The sequence below is a fragment of the Microcaecilia unicolor genome, chromosome 12, assembly GCF_901765095.1.
Source record: "Microcaecilia unicolor chromosome 12, aMicUni1.1, whole genome shotgun sequence".
Taxonomy (NCBI): Eukaryota; Metazoa; Chordata; class Amphibia; order Gymnophiona; family Siphonopidae; genus Microcaecilia; species Microcaecilia unicolor.
This window is the reverse complement of record NC_044042.1, coordinates 95205894-95230754: the sequence shown is the minus strand read 5'-3', so window position 1 is coordinate 95230754 and position 24861 is coordinate 95205894. Positions and strand designations below refer to the sequence as shown.

The following is a 24861-nucleotide window of genomic DNA, read 5'->3' as shown; positions in this document are numbered from 1 at the left end:
TGGCTCCCAGTCAACAAACGGTTACTTTTCAAAACTCTCACACTTGCCTTTAAAGCCCTCAGACTGGGCCTTCCTCTCTATTTATCAAGTCTCACCATCCCTTACTCCCTAACTCATCTTCTCCGCTCATCAGTGACCACCGTTTATATCTCCATGGCTCTAGGTCTGTTCAACTTGAGTCTACTAGACACCGAGCCTTCTTTTTTGCAGTCCCCTTCCTTTGGAACTCTGTGCCCCTCTCTATTCTTGCTTAGCTGTCCTTCAAAAAGCTTAAGTTAACTGCCTTAAAAACCTAGTTGTTCCAAAAAACCTTCAGCCCTGCTTAAGATCTTCCTCCCTTTTCATCGTTGTCTCATACAACCTACCCCCGAGACTTACTGCTCTATCTCCCCTTGTGCATTTGTATGGACTTCGAATGTGCTGTTTTTTGCTTTCCTATCTTGCATTTTAATTACTTTCTAGTTTTTGTTCTTGTTTTTAGATTGTGAATCCGCCGTGATCTGCTAGTTAGCTTATGGTGGTATAACAAAATCTAATAAACTGTAAACCCGACTGCTGCACAAAATATGGAAAATCAGATTAAGAGCTGTGAAATCAGCATCTTCTTTTGTCAGTGCATCTCACTCCGAGGGTCAGCCTAACCATGAAACAAAATAGGGCGTTATAATAGGGCATTGCCTAGGACATCAGCTTCTGGAGAGCAACTGCAGTCAACCATCAATGCATCCTTTTGCCTTCAGAGTTACATAGAAAATGACAGCAGATAAAGAGTAGCCCGCTTAAATCGCATTGATCTGCCCAATCACTGATATTTCGTGGCACTAAACTGGGCAGTGCTGCTGAATATCGTCTCTGATCGCCCATGTTGAAAGTGGGCAGGTCAGGGGAGGAGCTGGTGCATGTGCCGGCAATATTCAGTGCTGGGACCTGCATAGCCAAGCAGACGAAATTTTAGCTGCTTAGTTATGTGGGTCCAGTCATTGAATATAGGCTGAGTCCTGCATAACCTTTTTTTTTTATTATTTTTGTCCCCCTCCTGGCCCTGAACTAGCTCCCCTCGTCCCCTACCCCCCCCCCCCCCCATGTCTAGATAGGTCCTCCTGGACCTATCTCCTATCCCTGGTGGTTCAGTGGGTGTGATGGGATCAGGACCGAAGCCCACTTGCTCCTGCCCCTTGCGTCTGCCACAGGAAAATGGCTGCCTCAACCTCTCACAGCAGCTCATTGATACTTGTTGGGGATCCCTTTTCATACCTTCTACTCCCTCTGTATTGTCCGCTTTGTTGGATATTTTTGAGTCATCCACAAAAAGACAAACTTTTCCTTCTAATCCTTCAGCAACATTGCTCATAAGTATATTAAATAGAATTGACCCCAGTACTGATCCCCGAGGCACTCCACTATTCACTTTCCTTTCTCTGAATAAACTCCATTCACCACCACCCTCTGTTGTCTGTCAGTCAACCAGTTCCATATCCAGTTCACCACCTTGGGTCCTAACTTCAGCCCGCTCTGCTGAAATCCAAGTAGATTACATCTAGCACATATATCTTTTATCCAGTTCTGTGGTCACCAGTCATAGAAATCAATCACATTTGTTTGGCACAATGTTCCTTTGGTAAAATCATGTTTCTTCATATCTTGCAACCCATTTGATTCTAGGAAGTTCACAGCAACTCTTCCCTGTCCCCACTTTTGTGAAGAGGGACCACATCGCTCTTCTCCAGTCTCATGGAACCTCTGCCATCTCCAAAGATCTATTAAATAAATCCTTCAGTGGTCCTACCAGGATTCCTCTGAGTTCCCTCAATATCCTAGAATGTATCCCATGTGGTCCCATAGATGTGTCCACTTTTAATTTTTTAAGCTATTCATAATCACGTTTTGTTGTGAACAGTGCAATATCTACTCCATTTCCATATATACCTTTGGCAGATATCCAGGGTCTTTCTCCAGGATTTTCCTCCATGAACACAAATATATTGAGAACACCTGCCTTTTCTGCATCACTCTCCACATAGCGGGTCCTACCATCTTTCACTTTTAAAATCCTATTTCTAGCCTTCCTCCTTTCTCCAACATATCCGAAAAGGTCTCAGCACCTCTCTCTACATCTTTAGCCATATTTTTCTTCCGCCTGTGGTTTTGCTAGTTGTATTCCCTCTTTGCTTCTTTGAGTTTACCCGGTAATCTTCTCTGTATGCCTCTTGTTGCTGTCTTCTGTATTTACTGAGTAGAGAGATGTGGTAGCCGTGTTTAGTCCACTTTTAAAGGTAATCAGTAGAAATATAAAATAAAATAAAAAATAGAAAAGAAAGTAAGGTGTTACCATTTTTAATGGACTAATTTATCATCTTATTTTCTTTTCTCTGTTTTATTTTATATTTCCTGAATGCTGCCTCTTTTGCCTTTATTTGTTTAGCTACTTGTGTGGAGAACCATAAAGGTTTCCTTTTTCTCTTGCTTTTGTTTAGTTTCTGTGCATAAAAATCTGTTGCGGTATTTATAGCTGCTTTCAGCTTGGACCGCTGTCCTTCCACTTCTTCTGTACCTAGCCATCCTTGCAGCTCTTTCTTCAGGTACTCCCCCATTCTGCTGAAGTGGATGAATAGCCTAATGATTAGTGTACTGAGCTGAAATCCTAGAGAACTGGGTTCCATTCCCATTGCAGCTCTTTGTGGCCCTGGGTAAGTCACTTAACCCTCCGTTGCCTCAGGTACAAAAAACACCTTAGATCAGCATTTTTCAACCGGTATGCCGCAGGAGTTTGTCGCTCCCAGTGATGTGCTGGAGCTGGTTATTAAATTTTTTACCATCTTGCGAGCCGGTTGTTCTTCAGGGCGAGCCGGCTCCCCTCCCTCCCTTCCCCCGAGCTACAGGGTCCCAGTGTACATACCTGAAGAAGGCAACCACCCTGGTTGTCCAGTGGATTCTTCGGGGCAGGCAGGAAAGATCCCCACTCTTGCCTGCCCACTGCCGGCGCTGACCCTCCCCCGCTGCCAGATCACTCTTTAAAAATGGCCGCCGAGACTTCTGCTGAAGTCTTGGAGGCCGCCCTTGTAAGTCTCGGTGGCCATTTTGAAGAGCGATGCAGTAGCACCGCGGGAGTGTCAACGCCGGCAGCGGGCAGGAAAGATTGGGGATCTGTCCTGCCTGCCTCGAAGAACCACTGGACAACCTGGGTGGCTGGAGGGGGGGCAGGGGAGAGAGGAGAATCGCTGGGTATGGGTGGCTGGAGGGGAGGGCAGGGGAGAGGAGAGGAGAGTTGCTGGACATCGATGGATGGAGGGGAGGGCAGGGGGAGAGGAGGGTTGCTGGACATGGATGGAGCGGAGAGGGAAGGGAGAGAGAAGAAATGCTGGACGTGGATGGAGGGGAGGGAAGAGTGAGGAAGGAGAGGAGATGAGGGAAAAGGAAGAGAGGAGAAAAACTGCACATGGATGAAGAAAATAGGCAGAAACTGGATCCACTGGGCAGTCAAGTCTGCGGAGGACCCAGCTTTTACTTACGGATGTAGGGCAAGAAATGAAGAAAGGTGGAAAGTAAAGAAATAAATGGAAAGAAAGCCCTGGAAATGGAGTTAAAAGGACAGATAGCAGCAGAATCAGATACTGGGCCAGCATGATCAGAAAAACAAAGTCACCAGACAACAAAGATAGAATAAATCATTTTATTTTCATTTTAGTGTTTGGAATATGTCCACTTTGAGAATCAGGTGCTCAATATTAAAAGTTTATATTTATTTACTTATTTATGGCATTTTAGCCTACATTAAACATGAATTAGATTGGAACCTGGGATCATTTAATTTTTTTTTCCTGGAGTAATGCATTCCCCCCCCCCAGGCTCTCTTCCCGGCTATAGCCAGCTCTGCAATTTGGGGGGGGGGGGGGCGCAGAGATGAACCGGGGAGAGAGCCTGTTGTTAAACATTTACCAGCACACCACTGGTCGCTCCTGTCCATTGGTGCCCTGCTGCAACCGCAACCTTCTTCGCTCGCCCACCTGCTTGCCCATCTGATATTGCCCCCTCTCTCTCTCACCTACCTCACACCACCACCTTTCAGCATCTTTCCACCCTCTGTGTGCCTCCTCCACCAGGCTACTATACTAAAAGTTATAGTAAAGATGTGTAGATTGCAGCTCAGCATGCCACTATTACCCCTGGCAGCCCCACCCCCTCTGAGAGAAAGGAAAGTGACATCCAAGTGACTGGGGCTGCCAGAGGAAGTAGCGGCATGCAGAGCTGCGGTCCTGTGTGTCTTTACTATAACTTTAGTTACAGCAGCCTGGTGGAGGAGGCACCAGGAGGGAGGAAAGACCCTGCATGGTGGTGAGTGCATAGGGGAGAGGGAGATAAATGGGAAAATACAGAATGGATTTAGAGAGAGAAATACAGAGGTAATACTATGTGAGAAAGGGGGGAGGGAGAGAGACAGAGGGAATGCTGGATTAGAGAGAGAGAGGGACAATACAGGATTGGAGGGAGACAGACAGAGATGGGCTGGGGAAGAGATAGAAATGGGAAAATACTGGATGGAATGGGAAAGAGAAACAGGAGCAATACTGAACTGGAGAGAGAGTGATAAGGGCAGGCAATACTGGACTGCGTTGAGAGAGAGAGAGACAGAGATGGACTGGGGCAAGAGAAAGAAAGAGGTCGATACTGGATTGGATGGGAGAGAGAGAAACGAACAGAGGGGAGGGGAGAGAGGCAGAAAGTGTTGGAGTGGTGGGAAGAGAGAGAGACAGGGCAATGCTAGATGATGGGAGAGAAAAGGATGGGGCATAATGGATGGGAGGGAAAGGGAGAAAGAGAGACAAGGGCAATAATTCATAGGAGGGGAGAGAGCAGTAAAGATGGTGGTGTGGGGGGGAGGGCAAGGTATGCTGCATGCCAGGGACAGAGGCAGACGGGCAATGCTGGATGGCAGGGGGAGGAGAGAGAGAGAAAATGCTGGATGGCAGAGCAGGGAGGTGAAGAAAGCCTGCATGTTAGGGTGTGGAGGTGAATAGAGCCTAGTTGGGGGGGGGGGGGGGGGGGGGGGGGAGTTGAAAGTTCATGAAAGACTGGAGAATAAGAGGAAGGGGAATGGGCCGGGGTGAACGAAAAAAATGGAGAACTGTAGGTGGCACAGTAAAAGAGGAAGGATGAAGACTGGGTAATTATAATTAATGAAATCTAAGTAGATAGAGAGGCTGGAAATAATGGAAGAAAGCTGAAAGGAACAAATCGATGTTGGAGCTGGATGTTGTGAAAAATGACAGATGAACAAGAGATCCTTGGAAAGAGAGCTAAGAACAGATAAGAGAAAGCAGAAACCAGAGTCTGGGACCAGCATAATTAGAAAACTTAAATGGCCAGACAGCAAAGGTAGGAAAAATAATTTTATTTTTACTTTAGGATGAAATAATGTGGTCACTGTGTTAACCCAATTTAAAGGTTAGTAAATAAGGTGATAGCTTTCTTTTGAACTAACAATATATATTTTTGAGTAGCTTTCCAGGGCCTAAATCTCCTTCCTTAGGTCAGGGCAATATACCATAACAGCAGGAAGTAACCTGTTCCGGGGCAGAGGGAGCACGGAACGAGCGAAGCCGACAGGCACGCGGGACCCCTCCAGCGGCGTGCACCCGGGGCGGACCGCCCCAACCGCCCCCCCCCCCCCTTGGTACGCCACTGCTCAGACAGCATTTCAGTTAGTAGGGAAGTAAGGCCAGTACTGGGCGGACTTCTAGGGTCCATGTCCCAAATACGGCAAAACAAGACAGTCTTTTATAGTCTGTGTCCCAATCGCAGGACAGCGATTGAGAAGTAGGACCATTTCTGGGCAGATTTCTGTGGTCTGTGACTCGAGGATAGATCAAGAACAAGCGTGTGTTTTTGTCACATTCACTTAAGGGTTGATAACAAGTAAAATGTCAGTTTGCCAAAAACAAGAGGCGCTAATCTGCCCACTGAGAAATCAACAGGATAAAAGCAGATCACATAAAAACTATAGAAACAAATGAATAAAATAGGAGAAGTGGTTTAATAAAATAGTTACCCGACATGGCCACGTTTTGCCCTCAGGCTGCGTCAGGGGTAAAAAAAACTACAAAATAAAAACCTACAAATTAAGTCTACAACATCATTACAAATCAAAAGTTTCCAAACAATAGTTTAATAAATATTAAATAATTAAAATCATATTAAAACTGTAAAATAGTAAAACAATAAAAACAGAGAACTTTAATTTTAAAAAATGAATAAAACATTGAATATAACAACAATCAAAGTTTAAAAAGAATATATGACAAAATCTCAACGCTTGAGTACAGATGAGTAGAGAACGCTTCATTATGCAGTTCTTATGAATACCCTTTAAAATAGGGGCGTCAGCAACAACTGAGGCTCTTTTCCTCCTATTAATGACAGACACGAAAAATTAATCAACGATTGTTGATAAAGATCTACAGAATAGATAAGGATATTAGGACTGATTACTACTTTTTTGATTTTGCACGCACTAATTTTACCATCAGTGTGTGAGCGCTTACTGTCCCCTATTTTGTATGTGGTAAGGCTCATGCGCTAATCATGTACTAATGTAGCTGTGCCAATTGATTAGCACACACATGCCCACTCTCTGCCCCCAACACGTCCCCTCTGCAGAAAATAAAAATAAATTTTTTAGCACGCCCTTTATATGCGCACATCCCAATATTACCATGGGATGCCTCAGCGCACTCCACACTAAGCCCTTTTATTGTTGCGGTAAACACGTGCTAGTTTTACCACAGCTTTGTAAAGGAACCCCAACATAAGTACATAAGTAATGCCATACTGGGAAAAGACCAAAGGTCCATCGAGCCCAGCATCCTGTCCACGACAGTGGCCAATCCAGGTCAAGGGCACCTGGCAGCTTCCCAAACATACAAATATTCTATATATGTTATTCCCGAAATTGTGGATTTTTCCCAAGTCCATTTAGTAGCGGTCTATGGACTTGTCTTTTAGGAAACCGTCCAACCCCTTTTTAAACTCTGCCAAGCTAACCGCCTTCACTACGTTCTCCCGGCAACGAATTCCAGAGTTAATTATGTGTTGGGTGAAGAAAAATTTGTATTTAAGACTGTGATGTTCAGTGATGTGTTTTTGGTTTTTTAAATAGCATTGCGGGATGGGGGAGGGGTTTAGTATTGGAGTAATTATAGTTGATAGTTGTGCATTTAATTATCAAACTTTTAGAGGATGGAAGTGTCTGGCACCTGAAACTTAATTAAGAGAGTCACTAGGAGGCACTTGAAGTGTAATTAAGCTCTGGAATTCGTTGCCAGAGAGTGTAGTAAAGGCAGTTAGCTTAGCGGGGTTTAAAAAAAGGTTTGGATGGCTTCCTAACGGAAAAAGTCCATAGACCATTATTAAAATGGACTTGAGGAAAATCCACTGCTTATTTCTAGGACAAGCAGCATAAAATGTATTGAACTTTTTTGGGATCTTGCCAGGTATTTGTGACCTGGATTGGTCACTGTTGGAAACAGGATGCTGGGCTTGATGGACCTTCGGTCTGTCCCAGTATGGCAATACTTGTGTAAGTTTGCCTGGGATGCCCAATATTCTTGGACCAGTACTGCTTCAGTCTGCCCTGCAGCACCCTCTGCTGTTCCAGTACTGAAACCCACATGCACACACAGCTCTTCCAATGCTTCTCAGTCCTGCCCTACATACTTCCTGCTATTCCAGTACTGAGACCCAGATACACACACATAGTCCCTTCAATACACCTCAGCCCTGCGCTGCAGCACCCTCTGCTATTCCAGTACTGAGACCACTGTTCCCTCTAAGCTGAGCAGCAGTTCTCCAACAACATTGCTGCCAGTGGGGATAGTGCTTCAATATTGTGTTTTCAATTGCTAAGGACAGGCAGGTTCTCTAGAATCCTGTGCAGCTTTCCTGTCCCTCACTATTGAAAATATGATAGTGAAACAGCGCCCCCTACTGTCAGGGCTATAGGTGGAGGACACCAGCACAGTTTAGAAGGAACACAGACCGAGACCCAAACACACAGACAGCGCTACCAATGCACTCTCCCTTTTTTTTAAAAGGATATTTTATTGAAAGTTTTGTTAGGTAAGAAGGATACATAATAAAAGTCCACTATGGAAATTCAACTTTAATAAAGGAACCTATTCTAGTTACATTTTCCTGATTATTAAGTATATTTAAGAATTCTTCCTTGCACTCCCTTCTATTCCAGTACTGAGACATATACACACACAGTCAAATGGCAGATGAAATTTAATGTGGACAAATGGAAGGTGATGCACATTGGTTAAGAATAATGCGAATCATAGTTACCTGATTCTAGGGTCCACCTTGGGAGTCAGCACCCGAGAAAAAGATCTAGATGTCTTTGTAGACAATACACTGAAATCTTCTGCCCAATGTGAGGCAGTGGCCAAAAAAAGCAAACAGGGTGCTAGGAATTACTAGCCGTTGAGCCCGTAAAACGGGCTAGTAAAGGAAGGGGGGGTTTGAAAGCCCCCCCCCCCCCCCCCCCCCCCCCCCCGGATAGGTTGCCACCCCTCCACCCGGGCCGGGTACTTGGCTTCACTATTCAAAACCGCCGGAACGCAGCACACAGCTCATCTGAGCTGCCGTCGGCCTTCCTTCTTCTCTGCGTGTGTTCCGCCCTCGTGTGACGTAACGTCGGTGAGGGCGGGACACAGGCAGGTAAGGAAGGCCAACGGCAGCTCAGATGAGCTGTGTGCTGCGTTCCGGCGGTTTGAATAGTGAAGCCATGTACCTCGGCCGGGTGGAGGGGTGGGGGTCTCTACTGCGCATTTGCGAGTGAGTATGCCTCTTGCCATTTATATGTTTGATTAGGAAAGGGATGGTAAATAAGACCAAGAATACTGTAATGCCTCTGTATTGCTCCTTGGTGGAACCTCACCTTGAGTTTTGTCTTTTGAGTTCAGTTCTGTTCACTGTATTTCAAAAAAGATATAGCGGAATTAGGAAAGGCTAAAGAGGTTAGGGCTTTTCAGCTTGGAAAACAGATGACTGAGGGGAGATATGATTGAGGTCTACAAAATCCTTAGTGTAGAACGAGTACAAGTGAATCAGTTTTTTACTCTTTCAAAAACTACAAGACAAAGGGAAAAGTTCCTGGAGGAAAGGTTCTTAATTCACTATTGAGATAGACATGGGATTGGTAGCATGACCTGGCGTGACCACTGTTGGAAACAGGATATTGGACTGACCATTGGTCTGACCTAGTAGTATGGCTACTCTTATGTTTTAATGTGCCATAGGGGATTTGGGAGCAGAACAAAGTCGTGAATATGCCATGGGGAATTGAGGGTGGGGGGCAGAATAAATGAGTAAATGTGCTGGGGGGTTCGGGGCAGAGAAAAGGGATGAATGTGCCATGGCATTGGGAGCAGCAAGCTGACTTGTGCCACTGCTGTGTGGATGATCAAATCTGAGGGTGTGCCACGAGGAATAGGGTGGGGGAAGAGATACAGTGATAGCTGGGGAGAGGAGGCGAAAGAATGAGAGGTTGGGGTATTGCGTGTGGGGGAAAAAAAGCTTTGGGGGCAGACAGCATTACAGGTCTTGTTGGGATTTAGAGGGAGAGAGAACTTCAGCTGGAGTGAGAGCGGAAACTACGGAGGCTGGAGCCTGAGAAAGGAAAAGGCAGGAAGTGATTTCAGGCCTTTTGATGGGGGAATTCTATGCAAAACACTACAAATAAACTTTGCAAAATTTAAAAATATTGTGCACAGAATTTTCAAATGTTTGTGCAAAATTCCCCCAGGAGAGTGTACATGCGCTTCAGTTCTGCCTTGCATACTCCCTCTTATTCCAGTACTGAGACCCACACACAGCTCTTCCAGTGCACCTAAGTCCTGCCCTGCAGCACCCCCTAGCTATCGTATTCTGTTCTATCCTTAAATCTCCTAATAGTTTCCTTTCATTTGGATTCATCTGCCAGTGAAGTAATATGGGCTGCAGACTTCCAGATTTGCAGGACACTCCCTTGATGTGTGTGTTTTTGTGTCTTTTTACAGAATGCCTTGGTTTCATTTAAGGAGCTCTGTGGCCTGTCTCCTGCTGCTAACATGAAACAGTGCATTCTGACAGTCTCCGCCTGGCTGCTGAACAGTGGAAGCACCCCCACAGTGACCTTGAACCTTGGCACCCAGTACCCCACTATGGAAGCACATGGGCCCATCCCGGAACTGCTGAGAAAAGTACTGACGTCTTACGAAGGAGTAAGGAAGTGTTAAGTTACCTAAGAACAGTTTCAAAAGCGCCTGCCTGGATGCATAGTTTGGGGGTATTTTTACCAGTGGGTTTTGCACAGTTTTTAAAGGGGTAATACAGGCATGATTTCCTTTTGAAAATTGCCCCAGGAAAAAGTTCCCACAGAGATTTGGATCTGCTTTTCTGCAGGTTCTTTTTCTATTTTTAACACACAAGAGATTTGAAAATGTTACCTTTTCACCCTTCAGTGACGTAAACATGCCCTGGGGGAGTACTCACTCAGAAAGTGGACAGAAGTCCCCCCCTTGGTTGATTCCCACACATGCTTTTACCGAGCCACTTTGTCTTCCCTTCTCCTCCCAGATTTCCCATCTTTTGACACAAATCGGGAGATGGGCGTCCTTCTCACAGGGTCACCCAAATCGGCATAATCGAAAGCCGATTTTGGGCGTCCTCAACTGCTTTCCGTCGTGGGGATGACCAAAGTTCATGGGGGCATGTCAGAAGCGTAGCGAAGGCAGGACTGGGGCATGCCTGACACATGGGAGTCCTCGACCAATAATGGAAAAAAGAAGGGCGTCCCTGACGAGCACTTGGGCGACTTTACTTGGTCCATTTTTTCTTACAACCAAGCCTAAAAAAGGTGCCTGAACTGACCAGATGAACACCAGAGGGAATTGGGGATGATCTCCTTACTCCCCCAGTGGTCACCAACCCCCTCCCACCCTAAAAAAAACTTTTTAAATATTTTTTGCCAGCCTCTATGCCAGCCTCCAAATGTCATACCCAGCTCCATGACAGCAGCATATAGGTCCCTGGAACAGTTTTAGTGGCTGCAGTGCAGTTCAGGCAGGCGGACCCAGGCCCATCCCCCCCCCCACCCCCCCACCTGTTACACTTGTGGTGGTAAATGTGAGTCCTTCAAAACCTACCAGAAACCCACTGTACCCACATGTAGGTGCCCCCTTCACCCCTTAGGGCTATGGTAGTGGTGTACAGTTGTGGGGGGTGGGTTTGGGGGGAGGGGTTGGGGGGCTCATCACACAAGGTAAGGGAGCTGTGCACCTGGGAGCAATTTCTGAAGTCCACTGTAGTGCCCCCTAGGGTGCCCGCAGTGCACTATGAATGCTGGCTCCTCCCACGATTAAATGCCTTGGATTTGGTCGTTTCTGAGATGGGTGTCCTCGGTTTCCATTATTGCCGAAAATCAGGGACAACCATTTCTAAGGACGACCATCTCTAAGGTCGACCTAAATGTTGAGATTTGGGCGTCCCCGACCCCCGCCCCTTCGCGGGGAAGTCCTGCGAGGACGTCCTCAGGAAAACTTGGGCGCCCCATTCAGTTATTCCCCTCCACATGTTCGGATTGAGCTGGAAGCTCAGAAGTCGCAGGACGAGTGCTCAGATGTTTGGGAGACTTCATTTGTTTGTTACGTTGAGAAACAGACAGAGACATTAATTAAATTGACTTCCAGTGAAATTCCATAGCTGTTGATTAGATAAAGTGATATTTGTATTGACACCGTGGAATGGAGTCTATTTTTTTCACTGGGAAAGAAGTTTAGTTATATCCTTGCTGCCATGTGGTATTTTTCCTGGGGTGGTAGTGTTGCCAGCAGTCTTCCAGTACATAGCAGGCACTTCCTGTAGCCAAGGATATTGTAAACCGTTCTGATTTACCTTTGTAATAAGTGACAGTCTAGTAAATGAATAAACGATATGGGCATTTGGCTGTTCTCATTCTTTTCTCCTTGTCTTCTGCAGATGATCCACACTAGTCGGACTCTGATTGAATCGTCGGATGCCGTGTATGCCAAACTCATACAGGTGCAGCAAACTGGTACGTAAGCAATAGCAAATCAGGACGAGAGGAATGCACATGAAGGCACCATCGTTTGTGCCTTGCAGAGTAGGGTTTCCAGAGAGAATCAGGATAGTACTACCCTGTTGGCTGATGTTTCTAGCAGGGGTAACAAAGTTTATCTTGCAGCTATCATGCCCGAGTAGGACTTCTGAAGGTTTGAGTTGTGCTGTTGCATCACCCCGTAGTAAAGTGGTTCATTGTCTAGGCTGTAGTTCTTAGGCAGGGTTGTACTCAAGCACTACAGACCTTGTTAGAAACAGAGGGGGTCAATTTGTTGGGCTGTCTTTTGGAGTTAGCCAGGCAAGAGCCCGAGTTCTGAGTATTTCCACCTGCTCCCCATTTAGCCAGGTAAAATGAGCTGCCACTAGGGGCAATTCTGGGGCACAATTTTGCTTTTTCCAAGCGGTTCTGATCCAGACAAAGTTACTGGCCACATCAGGCCGTGCAGTTATCCAGATGACCGTATCTGGGTTTTTTCAGCAGAAAACATATTTGGATAAGTTTTTCTGCTCAGCACCTTGATGAATCTGTGCCTTATGGAATATGATATCAGCTATCATTTGCTTTCTGTATTCAATATAGACTTTTTCCCATTCTGCACCCGAGATAAAATTAAGTCCAATAGAAATGTGCAGTATGTTTGTCTTATCACTGTGCTATTCAGTTAACTGGGGTAGGGAGGAGAGATGCACATGATGCCACAAGATTACAATCTAATCAATGAAAAATGATTGACCTGACCTAGAGTTCTTTTAGGTGTGTCTTCATGTGGCTGCCATGTATAATTAACTGGAAGGCATCTATGCCCTCCTTCTGCCCCACCTTTGCCCCCTCACAAATGGCATTCATGCCTAGATGATCGAAAGCCCCGCGCTAGCGCTCTAAAAATAGTGCTGGAACAGCGCAGGGCTTTACCGCCCCTGTTAATAGCATGCAAATTTAAGCACAATATTATCTCTGATCATAAAGTAAAGTACGGGACGATCCTCCTGCACTTGTTTGACAGATTTGGGCTGTCAAAAGCCCACATCTCTCAAACACAGGGGCTAGAGGTTCATGGGACCACCAGACCCCAAACAACAAAGCCCTGGTGGCCTACTGTCTCCACCGAACCCTCACCCTGAGCCAGTTAGGGGGGCTGGAGATCTAGTGGGTCTCCAGCCCCCCTAGCATCCTCCCAAGAAAAGCCCTGGTGACCCAGTGGGCCAAGAATCAAGTCCCCCAACCTGGTGGTGTAGCGGCCCTCTTCCCCCCCCCCACCCCCCCATACCTTTGTTGGAGGAGGGAGGTAGAGTTCCTCCTCTTCCAGCAGCACTGCCTTGAAAATGGGATTCGCTGGGCGGGGGCTTCACACCATGTAAGGGAGAACTCCCTTAGATGGTGTGAAGCCCTGCCTTCTCCCTTATATGGGTGCCGCCATTTTGAGGCAGCGCTGCTGGAAGAGGAGGGAGTCTACCTCCCTCCTCCAACAAATGAACTTCGGTGGGGGGGGACTGGAGGTCGGCCGGACCTCCAGCCTCTGTGTCGCTGACTCGGGGCTGGGAGGTCGAGGTTCCTGCTTTTGTGGTGGAGGGGGGGGGCTACATTGGGTGAAATGGGGGGGGGCCTGCTAGCATGCAAATGCATGCTGGACAGGGCTTACCATTCCTCCCCAATGGTCCGCAAACCCTAATGCCAACTCCGAGCTGGCATAGGGTTTGCCGCGGACAGCATTCCAGTGTTTGACGTGCTGCTCGCTGATCATTGGGAGGAATACATTTAGCATGCATTTGCATTCTACTTGCACTAAGAGCCCTGTTTTGCATGCATTTGCATGCTAGTTGAGTTCAGAGCCTGTGAGCACGTTGTTTCACACGCTGTAGGGCTCTGATCATGGGACAGTCGCAAAAGTAGGCGCAAGTATGGCACTAACAGCCTCTAGCGCCTGCGTTTGCTTCTGATCATCAGCCCATTAGTGGCTCTGAATGTGATCACTATTTGGTTTGACTTTAGCTATCTTTAGTGTAGTTTCCAAAGGGGTGATATTCAGCTTCCGGCTCCCGGCATTGAATATCTAGTCATGGCTGCCTACCAGGAACTTAATCGTGCACTGGCCAATGTTCAGACCAGTGTCTGGTTAACTCGTCACATAAAGTTAAGACAGCTGCTCTACTGTCTTAGCTTTATGTGGCTACTTCGCTGGTTAGTCTACTGAATATCGCTGCTAACCAGCTAAGATGCTGCTACGTCCATAGCCCACCCCTATCCTGTCTGGGGATATTCAGCAGCACTAACCGGTTAAGAGCTGTTGAATATCCCTGCCCCACACAGGTGATTTAAATGACCAGGAGTCTCTCCTGGCTGTTTAAATCACTATGAATATCAACCACTTTATTGCTAGGTTTAACTTACTTGAGTAGTACTGTTCAGTGGTGTTGCTACCGGAGGGGGGCTGGCTCCCCCACTTGGGGCTCATGCCCCCTCCAACATTATGACAGCCAATACATGTCTGTCGGGGGTGTTGAAGCCCTGCCAGCTGAAGAATTTCATTGCCGGAGCCTTCCTTTGCTGCTTGTGCAGCAGGAAGTCAGTTCTTGTATTTGAACTGAGCATGAAGTTCTGGCTTTGGAGGCTGAAGCAGCCTTCCTGCATCGCTGCTTCTCAGACAGCGCATTCAGGGCTCTGGCAGTGCTTGAACATCCCTGCCAGTAAAAGTATGGTCCAGGGAGGGGGGACTGAGAGGAACTACTTGGTTCCTCCAGTCCACCTCTGCCCCCCCCCACCCTGAAATCAACTTCTTTCTACACCTCTGTTGCGCTACTTGTCCCCTCCAGTCCACCCCTGGCCCCCCAGCTCTTTGAAATCAACTTCTGGCTACGCCCTCTACTGTTGCGCTGCTTGTCCAATTATATGTGTAATCTGGAGGCTTCCGATGATGTTTCTCCTTTTATTACTTGATAAATACTTCTTTTCCAAATGTTTTTTCTGGATTATTCAGTCACGGGGGATTCACCTTTCTGTTCTTCTGTGACCATACATGCGTCTTGGCTTGAGCCTGACATCTTAATTTAAATCCCTTTTCTCAGTGTTGTGCCACCTTGGCCTTACAGTTGTTTGGAAGGGGATTCAGACATACTAGATGATGCTGGAAAGTTAAGGCCTCAGGACCATCAATCTGTGGGGCAGAGGTGTTTGTGTGTGCAGGGGGGGGGGGTGAGGGAAGAGTGGCTAAGAAAATGGAAGAATACTTAAAAGGCAGTTCTGTAACTGGGTGGGAGCATTTTTTGCATGCCTTGTTTGTTATGTTGGGAGATAGCCACATATATTAATTAAATTGACATCCACTGAAGTTCCATAGCTGTTGATTAGATAAAGTGATATTAAGGGTGTAATGGTGTAACAGGTTAGAGATTTATTTATTTATTTATTTATTTATTTATTACATTTGTATCCCACATTTTCCCGCATAGCAGTAAGCTCAATGTGGCTTACAGGTTCCGGAGAGGAGAGTACCAACTCCGGGCATATATACAGAGTGGAAAATAGAGTATCAGTAGGTGCAAGGAAGCTGATAAGGTTCCGGAAATGAGAATACAAATCTGGGACGAATATATAGTAGCATATAGAGAGAAGTAATCCCAATGAGGCTTGCTAAGTCTCCGGGGATGGGACTACAGCTTCTAGTGAGCAATACAGAGTAGGATAAGGGTAGAAGTATACTTAATTATAACTGGAGTGGTAAAATTCGTACAGTTTGAAGTAATAGGATTATATGGAAGGGGTATTGTTCATTTCTTAGATCGAAAGATGTGATGCATTGTTCATGGATTAGTTAGGGTCTGCTGGGTAGGCTTTCTGGAAGAGGTGAGTCTTGAGGTCTTTTTGAAATTTTAGATGGGTGTTCACAGTTCTAATGTTTCTAGGTAAAGCGTTCCAGAGCTGGGTGCAAATGTAGGAAAAGCTGGATGCATATGTTGATTTGTATTTTAGTCCTTTACAGTTTGGGTAATGCAGGTTTAGAAACGTTCTTGATGATTCGATGATGTTTCTAGTTGGTAAGTCGATAATTTCAGTCATTTAGGTTGGGGCCAGACCATGGATTGTTTTGTGGACCAGAGTGCAAATTTTGAAGGCTATTCATTCCTTGATTGGTAGCCAGTGCAGTATTTTGTGTAAGGGTTTAGCACTTTCGAATCTTGTGTTTCCGAAAATGAGTCTAGCTGCCATGTTCTGTGCGGTCTGGAGTTTCCTTAAGATCTGTTCTTTTCATCCCGCATATATGGCGTTACAGTAGTCAACATGTGATAGTACCATTGTTTGAATTACGTTACGGAAAGTTTCCCTTGGGAAGAATTGTTTGATCCGTTTGAGTTTCCACATTGCATGGAACATTTTCTTTGTGGTGGCAGAAGCTTGGCTCTCCAGGGTTAGGTTGGTGTCAGTAGTAATTCCAAGGATCTTCAGTTTGTCCGATATTGGGAGAGTATGTTCTGAGGTTTTTATGGATGAAGGGAGGTTTGTTTTGTGGTGAGAAGAGAGAATAAGGCAGTGAGTTTTTTCCTTGTTGAGTTTGAGTTTGAGTTTGAATGCTGATGCCCAGGCATCCATTAAACTTAAACTAGTCTTTATTGCAACAGTGATTTCTGTTGGATTAGAGTTGAACGGTATGTAAATGGTGACATCATCTGCATACAGAAAAGGATTAAGATTATGCTTGTATAGGGCATGAGCAAGGGGGATCATCATCAGATTAAATAATATGGGTGAGAGAGGTGACCGCTGGGGTACTCCGCAATCCCTTGATGGTGATATGTTTGAGTTTGCTTTTACTTGATAAGATCTCGTGGCGTCGGAGTGTACCCGGTGGTAATTGGGCAGTGCCGTGTATTGCCCGGTTACCGTCAGGTTAGTGCGAGAGCCCTTACCACCATCTCAATGGGTAAGGGCTCCCCCCTCCCCGAAATGGCTGCATGGCAAGTGTTTTACTTGTCACACAGCCATTTCCTGCTGGAAAGAGAGACGTCCCTTTTACCCACTGTGGTAAAAGGAGGCCTCGACGCGCTGACGCCAACACAGGCCCCCTTTTGCCACAGCTTGGTGAAAGGGGCCTTTAGTCGTGCCCATTTATACGTGCCATTGCCTGACATAAATGGTTGCATGCCGCTTTGGGTTTGCACCTGGGTATACAGATGCTGTTATAGAATTGGTGCTCAGCTTGCGGCCTTGGTGCCTCTAACTGGAGGTGTCAAGCAGTAGAATCTCCCCCTTAATGTTGTCTTGGAAATGCCAATGTTCTATGTCAGTTGACGTCTTCTAGTAATGATGAAATGCTAGTCTGTATCTCTGCTTTACATGTTTATTTTTATTGGGATTTGATAACACTGCCCTAGTTGCATAGCAAATCAGGGCGATGAATAATATAAAATAGCACAGAAAGGAACTCCATTAAAATATAGGACAGAAGTCCAAATTCATTGAAACAGAGCCAAACAAAGAGTTAGGAGGGGACCTATTTGTCAACAACCCAGCCATTTCAAAAGGTGCATCTTCAGTGCTTTCTTAAAATTAGTAATCTTCGAGAAAGTGGAATATTATTCTATAAGAAAAGGAGCCAAGAAGTACATAAGTACAGTAGTGCCATACTGGGAAAGACCAAAGGACCATCAAGCCCAGCATCCTGTTTCCAACAGTGGCCAATCCAGGTCACAAATACCTGGCAAGATCCCCAAAAAAGTACAAAACATTTTATACTGCTTACCCCAGAAATAGTGGATTTTCCCCAAGTCTTCCTTTAGGAAGCCGTCCAAACCTTTTTTAAACTCTGCTAAGCTAACCGCCTTTACCTCATTATCTGGCAACGAATTCCAGAGTTTATTTACACGTTGACTGAAGAACAATTTTCTCTGATTTGTTTAAAATTTACTACATTGTAGCTTCATCGCATGCCCCCTAATCCTAGTATTTTTGGAAAACCTAAACAGACACTTCACATCTACCCGTTCAACTCCACTCATTATTTTATAGACCTCTATCATATCTCTCCTCAGCCGCCTTTTCTCCAAGCTCAAGAACCCTAGCTGCTTTAGCCTTTCCTCATAAGGAAGTCGTCCCATCCCCTTTATCATTTTCGTAGCCCTTCTCTGCACCTTTTCTAATTCCACTATATCTTTTTTTGAGATGCGGCGACCAGAATTGAACACAATATTCGAGGTGCGGTCGCACCATGGAGCGATACAAAGGCATTATAACATCCTCATTTTTGTTTTCCATTTCTTTCCTAATAATAGCTAACATTCTGTTTGCTTTCTTAGCCGCAGCAGCACACTGAGCAGAAGGTTTCAAGCTCCTGGTTTCAAAACATTAATTCCCTCGATCTCCCTTGGGTGTGTCTTTCCCAGGGAACTCTGCATCCGTTAATTAACAGGGTATGTAAGTGTTGTGTTCTGCCTCGAAAGCGTTTCCGTCTAAGTGTCATTTATGGAAAGTGCTTTTACAGACAGGAGATATTTTAAAGTTGAAACCAAATCCTCTATATTCTGTTTGGCAGCCATCACCCCTCTGCTCATGGTGTCACCAAGTGATCATTATTTCACATTTCACGTTTATTTTTATTTAATATACCGCAAATTACAAAGTAGTTAAGCAGTTTACAAAAAATTAAAATAAATTCAGTTATCAGGGAAGAACAGGTGAACAAACAAGGAATCTAGGTTACATTCGTTATCATACAGCTAAAAAGGAACAAGGGAAATGAGTATAAACTAAAATTAAAACTAAGAAACATCATAGGGAGGGGAGGGAAGGGAGGTGAAAAGACCACAAATAATACAATAGTGCCAGGAAAGAATGCAATTGGGCTGCAGCAAGATAGCCAAAAGGATGAATTAACAATTTATTTCATGTAAGACGTACAGGATAATCATGATGTAGTGAATAGTGAGGGAAAGGCTTTTGAGGAGAAAAATAATTCTTAAACTGATCCTTAAAATGTTTAATTGATGGTTCTAAACAAAAGTCAAGCGGAAGGGAATTCCATACAGAGGTAGTTACAACCCTAAAATAGGAGGTTCGGGCAGAATGAGATTGTATATGACGGTGGAAGGGAACAATTAATAACTGTTGTTGGGGAGAATGAAGAAGACGAGTTGGAATATAGGGAATCAGAAAACTATGTAAGAATGAAGGTAGGCCTGTATAGATAATCTGATGAACAAGGGATGCTATTTTAAATGAGACACGATAGAAAATGCAGAGCCAATGCTCAGCTATAAGTAACAGAGAGAGTTTAACAGCTATGTTCTGGACTAATTGTAAGTCGGAAAGAACAGAATTACAATAATCAATACGAGAACTGATGGGATAATGAACCAGCAATTGAAGGGACTGGCTATCAAAAGCTCCCCGAAGCTGACATAATGTTTAAAAGGACTTACGGACAATCATGGAAATATGGGCCGAGAAGGAGAGATGATTATCAAAGATGACCCCTAAAATTCAAGCAGAACTAGTCAGAGTGATATCAGTGCCACAGATGTTTAGTAGACATAGAGGGGCATAATCGAACGCGAACGCCCATCTCCATGGGCGTCTATGTCCGAGAACGGGTACGTGAAGGGGCGAGACAGACCGTATTTTCGAAAAAAATGGGCGTCCATCTTTTTTTTCGATAATACAGTTTGTGCCGGGAAAATACATCGGATTTGTGTGGATTTGAGCTGGGCGGTTTCGTTTTTCAGCGATAATGGAAACCAAAGGCGCCCAGCTGAAAAACGAACAAATCCAAGGCATTGGGTCGTGGGAGGGGCCAGGATTCGTAGTGCACTGGTCCCCCTCACATGCCAGGACACCAACCGGGCACACTAGGGGGCACTTGTAACAATTAAAAAAAAAGTAAAATACCTCCCAATTCCATAGGTCCCTTCCCTTGGGTGCTGAGCCCCTCAAATCTCCCCAAAACCCACTGCCACAACTCTACACCATTACTATAGCAGGGGGCGGTTTGGAGGGCTCCCATTTACCACCACAAGTGTAACAGGTAGGGGGGGTTGGGCCTGGGTCCACCTGGCTGACATCCACTGCACCCACTAACAACTGCTCCAGGGACCTGCATACTGCTGTGATGGAGCTGGGTATGGCATTTGAGGCTGGCATACAGGCTGGGAAAAAAAGTTGTTAAAGTTGGTGTTTTTTTGGGTGGGAGGGGGTTCATGACCACTGTGGGGAGTCAGGGGTGGTCATCCCCGATTCCCTCCAGTGGTCATCTGGTCATTTAGGGCACTTTTTTGGGACTTGTTCGTAAAAAAAAGGGTCCAAAAAAAGTGATCCAAATTCACAATAAAAACACCTTTCTTTTTTCGATTATCAGCCAAGGGCGCCCATCTCTCTTCAGCCGATAAACACGCCCCAGTCCCGCCTTCACCACGCCTCCGACATGCCTCCGTCAACTTTGCCCATTTCCGCGACAGATTGCAGTTGAAGACGCCCAAAATCGGCTTTCAATTATACCGATTTGGGCGACCACGGGAGAAAGACGCCCATCTTCCGATTTGGGTCGAAATATGGGCGTCTTTCTCTTTCGAAAATAAGGCTAATGGTAATGTTGAGTGACAAAAGATTATTGAAACAGTTTTTGAAGGGTTCAGTTTTTATCCAGTAGTAGAGAGCAATTCAGCAATATGGTTAAGAATGAAAGAAATTCAAAAATACTACTACTACTACTTATCATTTCTATAGTGCTACAAGGCATATGCAGCGCTGTACACCATACACAAAAGACAGTCCCTGCTCAAAGAGCTTACAATCTAGATAAGTGGTGGGAGGCGGGGCTGGTGGTTGTAAGGTGGGGATAGTGCTGGGCAGACTTATACGGTCTGTGCCCTGAAGAGGACAGGTACAAATCAAAGTAGGGTACACACAAAAAGTAGTTTATCTTGTTGGGCAGACTGGATGGACCATGCAGGTCTTTTTCTGCCGTCATTTACTATGTTACTATGTTACAATCTAGATAAGACAGGTAAACAGACAGAACAATTAAGGGTAGGGAATAAAGAGGTAAGGATAAAGGACAGGACAAGTAAGTTAGGAGTCAAATGCAGTGGTAAAGAGGTGGGTTTTGAGTTTGGACTTGAAAATGGCCAAAGACGGGGCTAGACATATAGACTCAGGAAGTCTATTCCAGGCGTGAGGTGCAACGAGATAAAAGGAATGGAGTCTTGAATTAGCAGTAGAGGAGAAAGAATGAGTAGTGAAAGAGGAGGGACTAAACAAGAACTGAATATCATCTGCGTACATGAAAAAAGTAACATCAATTTACTGTAGAAGAAGGGACCAGAAGTTAAATAAAACAGGGCCCAGGACCAAGCCTTGAGGAACTCCACAGGAGAGGTAGTAGATGTTAGAGAGGAAAGCAGCCCATTGAACTTGAAATGTCCTGTTACATATACAAACAGAAGAAGACAAGGAGAGATCACTTCACCAGACAAAGAAGGGACATGATTTGGCTGTATAGATTCTATCTTTTAAACTTTCATTGACAGTCCCCAATAACTTCTGGTATCCTTGGAGTTAATTGCATTTTTAGTGGGCCAGCATATCTCTGATTGTTGACTATATTGTGATAAGATAATTGGTGGAGAACCAGGGCGGGGAAGGGGAGGGACGAGGGGTGGTGAGTGTGGTGGATCCATCTTTTCAGTAGCACTTAGTGAAGTGGGACTTTCTATGCAGAGATAAGTGCCCTGGCTAACGTTCTTTGGCCCTGATGATCAGAAGCAAACACCTGCGTTTGCTCCCTCCCCATGATCAGAACCGGCGAGAGTGTGAAACAACGAGCTCGGCGGCTCTGACCACAAGTAGCATCCTGGGATGCACTGGGCATGGCTTCCCTACCATATAAGGGAGAAACTCACTAGAAGTCTCGGCAGCCATTTTAAAGAAGCAGTGCAGCAGCAAGAGGGTCAGCGGCAGCAGGCAGGAAAGACTGGGGATCTTTCCTGCCCCGAAGAAGCCACTAGACCACCAGGGTGGCTTGAGGTATGTGCCAGGAGGGCACCCAGGGCTGGAAGGGAGGTCTGGAATCATATGTGGCATGGAGGGAGGGAGAGAACTGTAAAAGAACAAGGTTGGTACCTGTTTCCCCTTCCTTCCGCAACTGTCATCGCTGTACACTCAAAACAAAACAATCAAACCCATGAGCTGCTGCATCCTCATCGTTGTTCTTTATTGTTGGTGGAATTTTTATTTAATCTCAGTTATATTTTCAAACATGCTGACTTGTGCATAAGGATGTACACAAAGGACGTATAATAATGGAATAACTTTTCAAAGGTAGAGTAGTAATTTGTTATAAATCATAATCAATTTGTCATTTGGAGGGGCTGGTTATAGAGACACCCGAGCACTGTTATATTCGTGCAGAGATTTTTTTTTCTCTCCTGGTAAAGGGCCACTAAAACAGACATCATGTTATGAGAATCAGGTGCTCAACATTCAGAGTTTCTATTTATTTACTTATTTGTGACATTTATATCCAAAGTAACAAAAACCGCTCAATTTAACAAAGTTCCAACAAAAAATAGCGGATCAATTTGTGCAATTGCAGGAAAATGAATTAATCATGGATGAAGGAGAGGACCTCAGACTGGTGACAACTTAATCTTAATTAATAAGATTACATATATAGTCACCATATTTCAGTCATAGGTCCCTACCAACCTCCTGCCTAGGTGTTCACACACACTGTTAGTGTATAAATATAATACAAAAAATAGCCATAGTACAGAGCAAAGCTACTTAGCTTGTTGCAGCTTAAACCAAGGGCCTCCCCAACGGTCCCGTTTTGCCGGGTAAGGCTTCATCAGGGGAAGAACACCCAACTGCAAACCGCTGCTCGATTGAGTGATGGCCAAGTCCTAGTATATCAACAGTACAGCAGGACATTATGCACAAGAGGAGGAAGAAGAAAGAAGAGCAGAGGGCAGGCAGCGAATGCGGCTGTGCCGGAGACCTCGCTGAAGAAGGCTTCGGCTTGCGGAGGTTGGGGACCCCCACCAGCAAAGGTATTTGTTTGTGAGGGAGCGAGGCGAGGCGGTGGGGGGGGACAAGGAGGCGTGGCGTGGAGGTGGGACAGCACTCAAAATGTGCCCCCAACCTTGGACTCTGGCCCCCTCCCACCGAGAGGTCTGGCCACGCCCCTGATGCACTCATCTAATTCTAGCTATATTGTTTGCTTTTAAGTCTTGAAACAAAGTAAAATAGTTTTTTAAAGACCAGTATCTAATATTTAACAGGCACTTCTGTTCACTAGGGACATACATCTAATGACTGTGTTTTACTCCTGTGAAAGCAGAGGAAGATTTAGCAACATATCAGAAATTTAGAGAGAATATAAGTTAAAGATATGAACTTCAACTCACAAATTGACTTTTCTTCATAGTCATTAGCTGTAAATCCAGATGGTAGAATCCTCAATCTAGCTTAACAACTTTGGTTTAATGTCTATCCGCTGCCCTTTTGACTTCTCTCTGGGGCCCTTTAACAAAGGCGCGGTAGGCTCTACGTGCATGCAGCACACACCAAAACAAGACTACCGCCAGGCTAGTACACCCCCTGGTGGTAGTTTCAGGACAAATTATTTTTTTATTTCCTACTCTGTGCGGTGTTTCCAGTGTTAATCAGCAGTTGGCGCATGCCGACCGGTCACTGCTCATGTAGTGCATGAGCGTTTAAGGGCTTAGGCTGTAAATAGGCACACGCTGGTTTCAATTTTACCACAGGCCCTTTTCCTGACCCATTGAAAAAAAGCCCTTTTTCCCAGACATGATAAAAACTGGCCTGGCGCACGTCAAAAACTCACGCCAACACATTACTGCAGGCCATGTTTTGCCATAGCTTAGTAAAAGGACCCCTCTGTTTCCTGTTAGATCCTCTGCTCTCTGCTTAGGGGCCTAGTATGGGGTTCTGGCAGTTTATTTCTTTCTGATATAAGATTTAGTTTTCTTTGAAATCTGATGTATTTTAAAATGCTACTGTCTCATTTTCTGTACAATAGTTATTCTTGTAGCAGTAAATATTAGACCAGCGGCCATTAGAGTTTTTTCTGGCTGCCTCCAGCGTTAGGCCTGGACGTTTATTTCTGAGCCACGTCCAGGCACCAGCATTATCTGGGTTTATACGGGCCCGGCTATCTCTTATCCAGTTAAGTGTGATATTTAGCTCTCAACCATCTAAGCAAAACCAGATGGAGATAGGATTGTGTTTCACCGTGGTCTAATTTGTCCAGTTAACTTAGGGCCCTTTTACCAAGCTGCAATAAAAGGGGCCCTGTGGCGCGTAGATTGGCTGCACACCGAGGCCTTTTTTCCTGCAACGGGCAAAAGGCAAAAAAAAAGGAAATAGCTGCGCGGTAAGTGCACACTTGCTGCGCAGCCATCGCGCTAATCTGACTGTAACCAGGCAGCGCATATTACTGCCGGGTACGCCCCTAGCGCAAAAAAGAAAAAATAATTTCTTTCGTGCTAGAAATGGCGCATGGTGGGGGCAGCACTACCGCCAGTAGTGCTGGATTGGCACGCGACAATGCTACGGTAGCTCTACCAAGGTGTTGTAAAAGGGCTCCTTAGGTAGTTAAGTTCTAAATATTGGCATTAAACCGTATAAGTGCTGACTCTGCCCCAGAATGCCCACAAAATAGCTGGTTTTCAGTTAGCATTCAGTTCTGATATTCAGTGGCACTAACCAGTTAAGGGCCTCTGAATGTCAATAGATAG

The 24861-nt window shown here is 45.4% G+C and overlaps 1 protein-coding gene across 1 annotated transcript in view; it reads left to right on the top strand.

The window, feature by feature from the left end:
* Positions 1–24861, top strand: part of LOC115481760 (inactive phospholipase C-like protein 2) — a 276135-nt gene that overhangs the window by 196806 nt on the left and 54468 nt on the right. Inside the window, exons 3-4 of the mRNA XM_030221138.1 lie at positions 10056–10259; positions 12016–12091. Of these exons, the coding sequence (XP_030076998.1) occupies positions 10056–10259; positions 12016–12091 (280 nt within the window). The remainder of the gene's footprint in view (positions 1–10055; positions 10260–12015; positions 12092–24861) is intronic.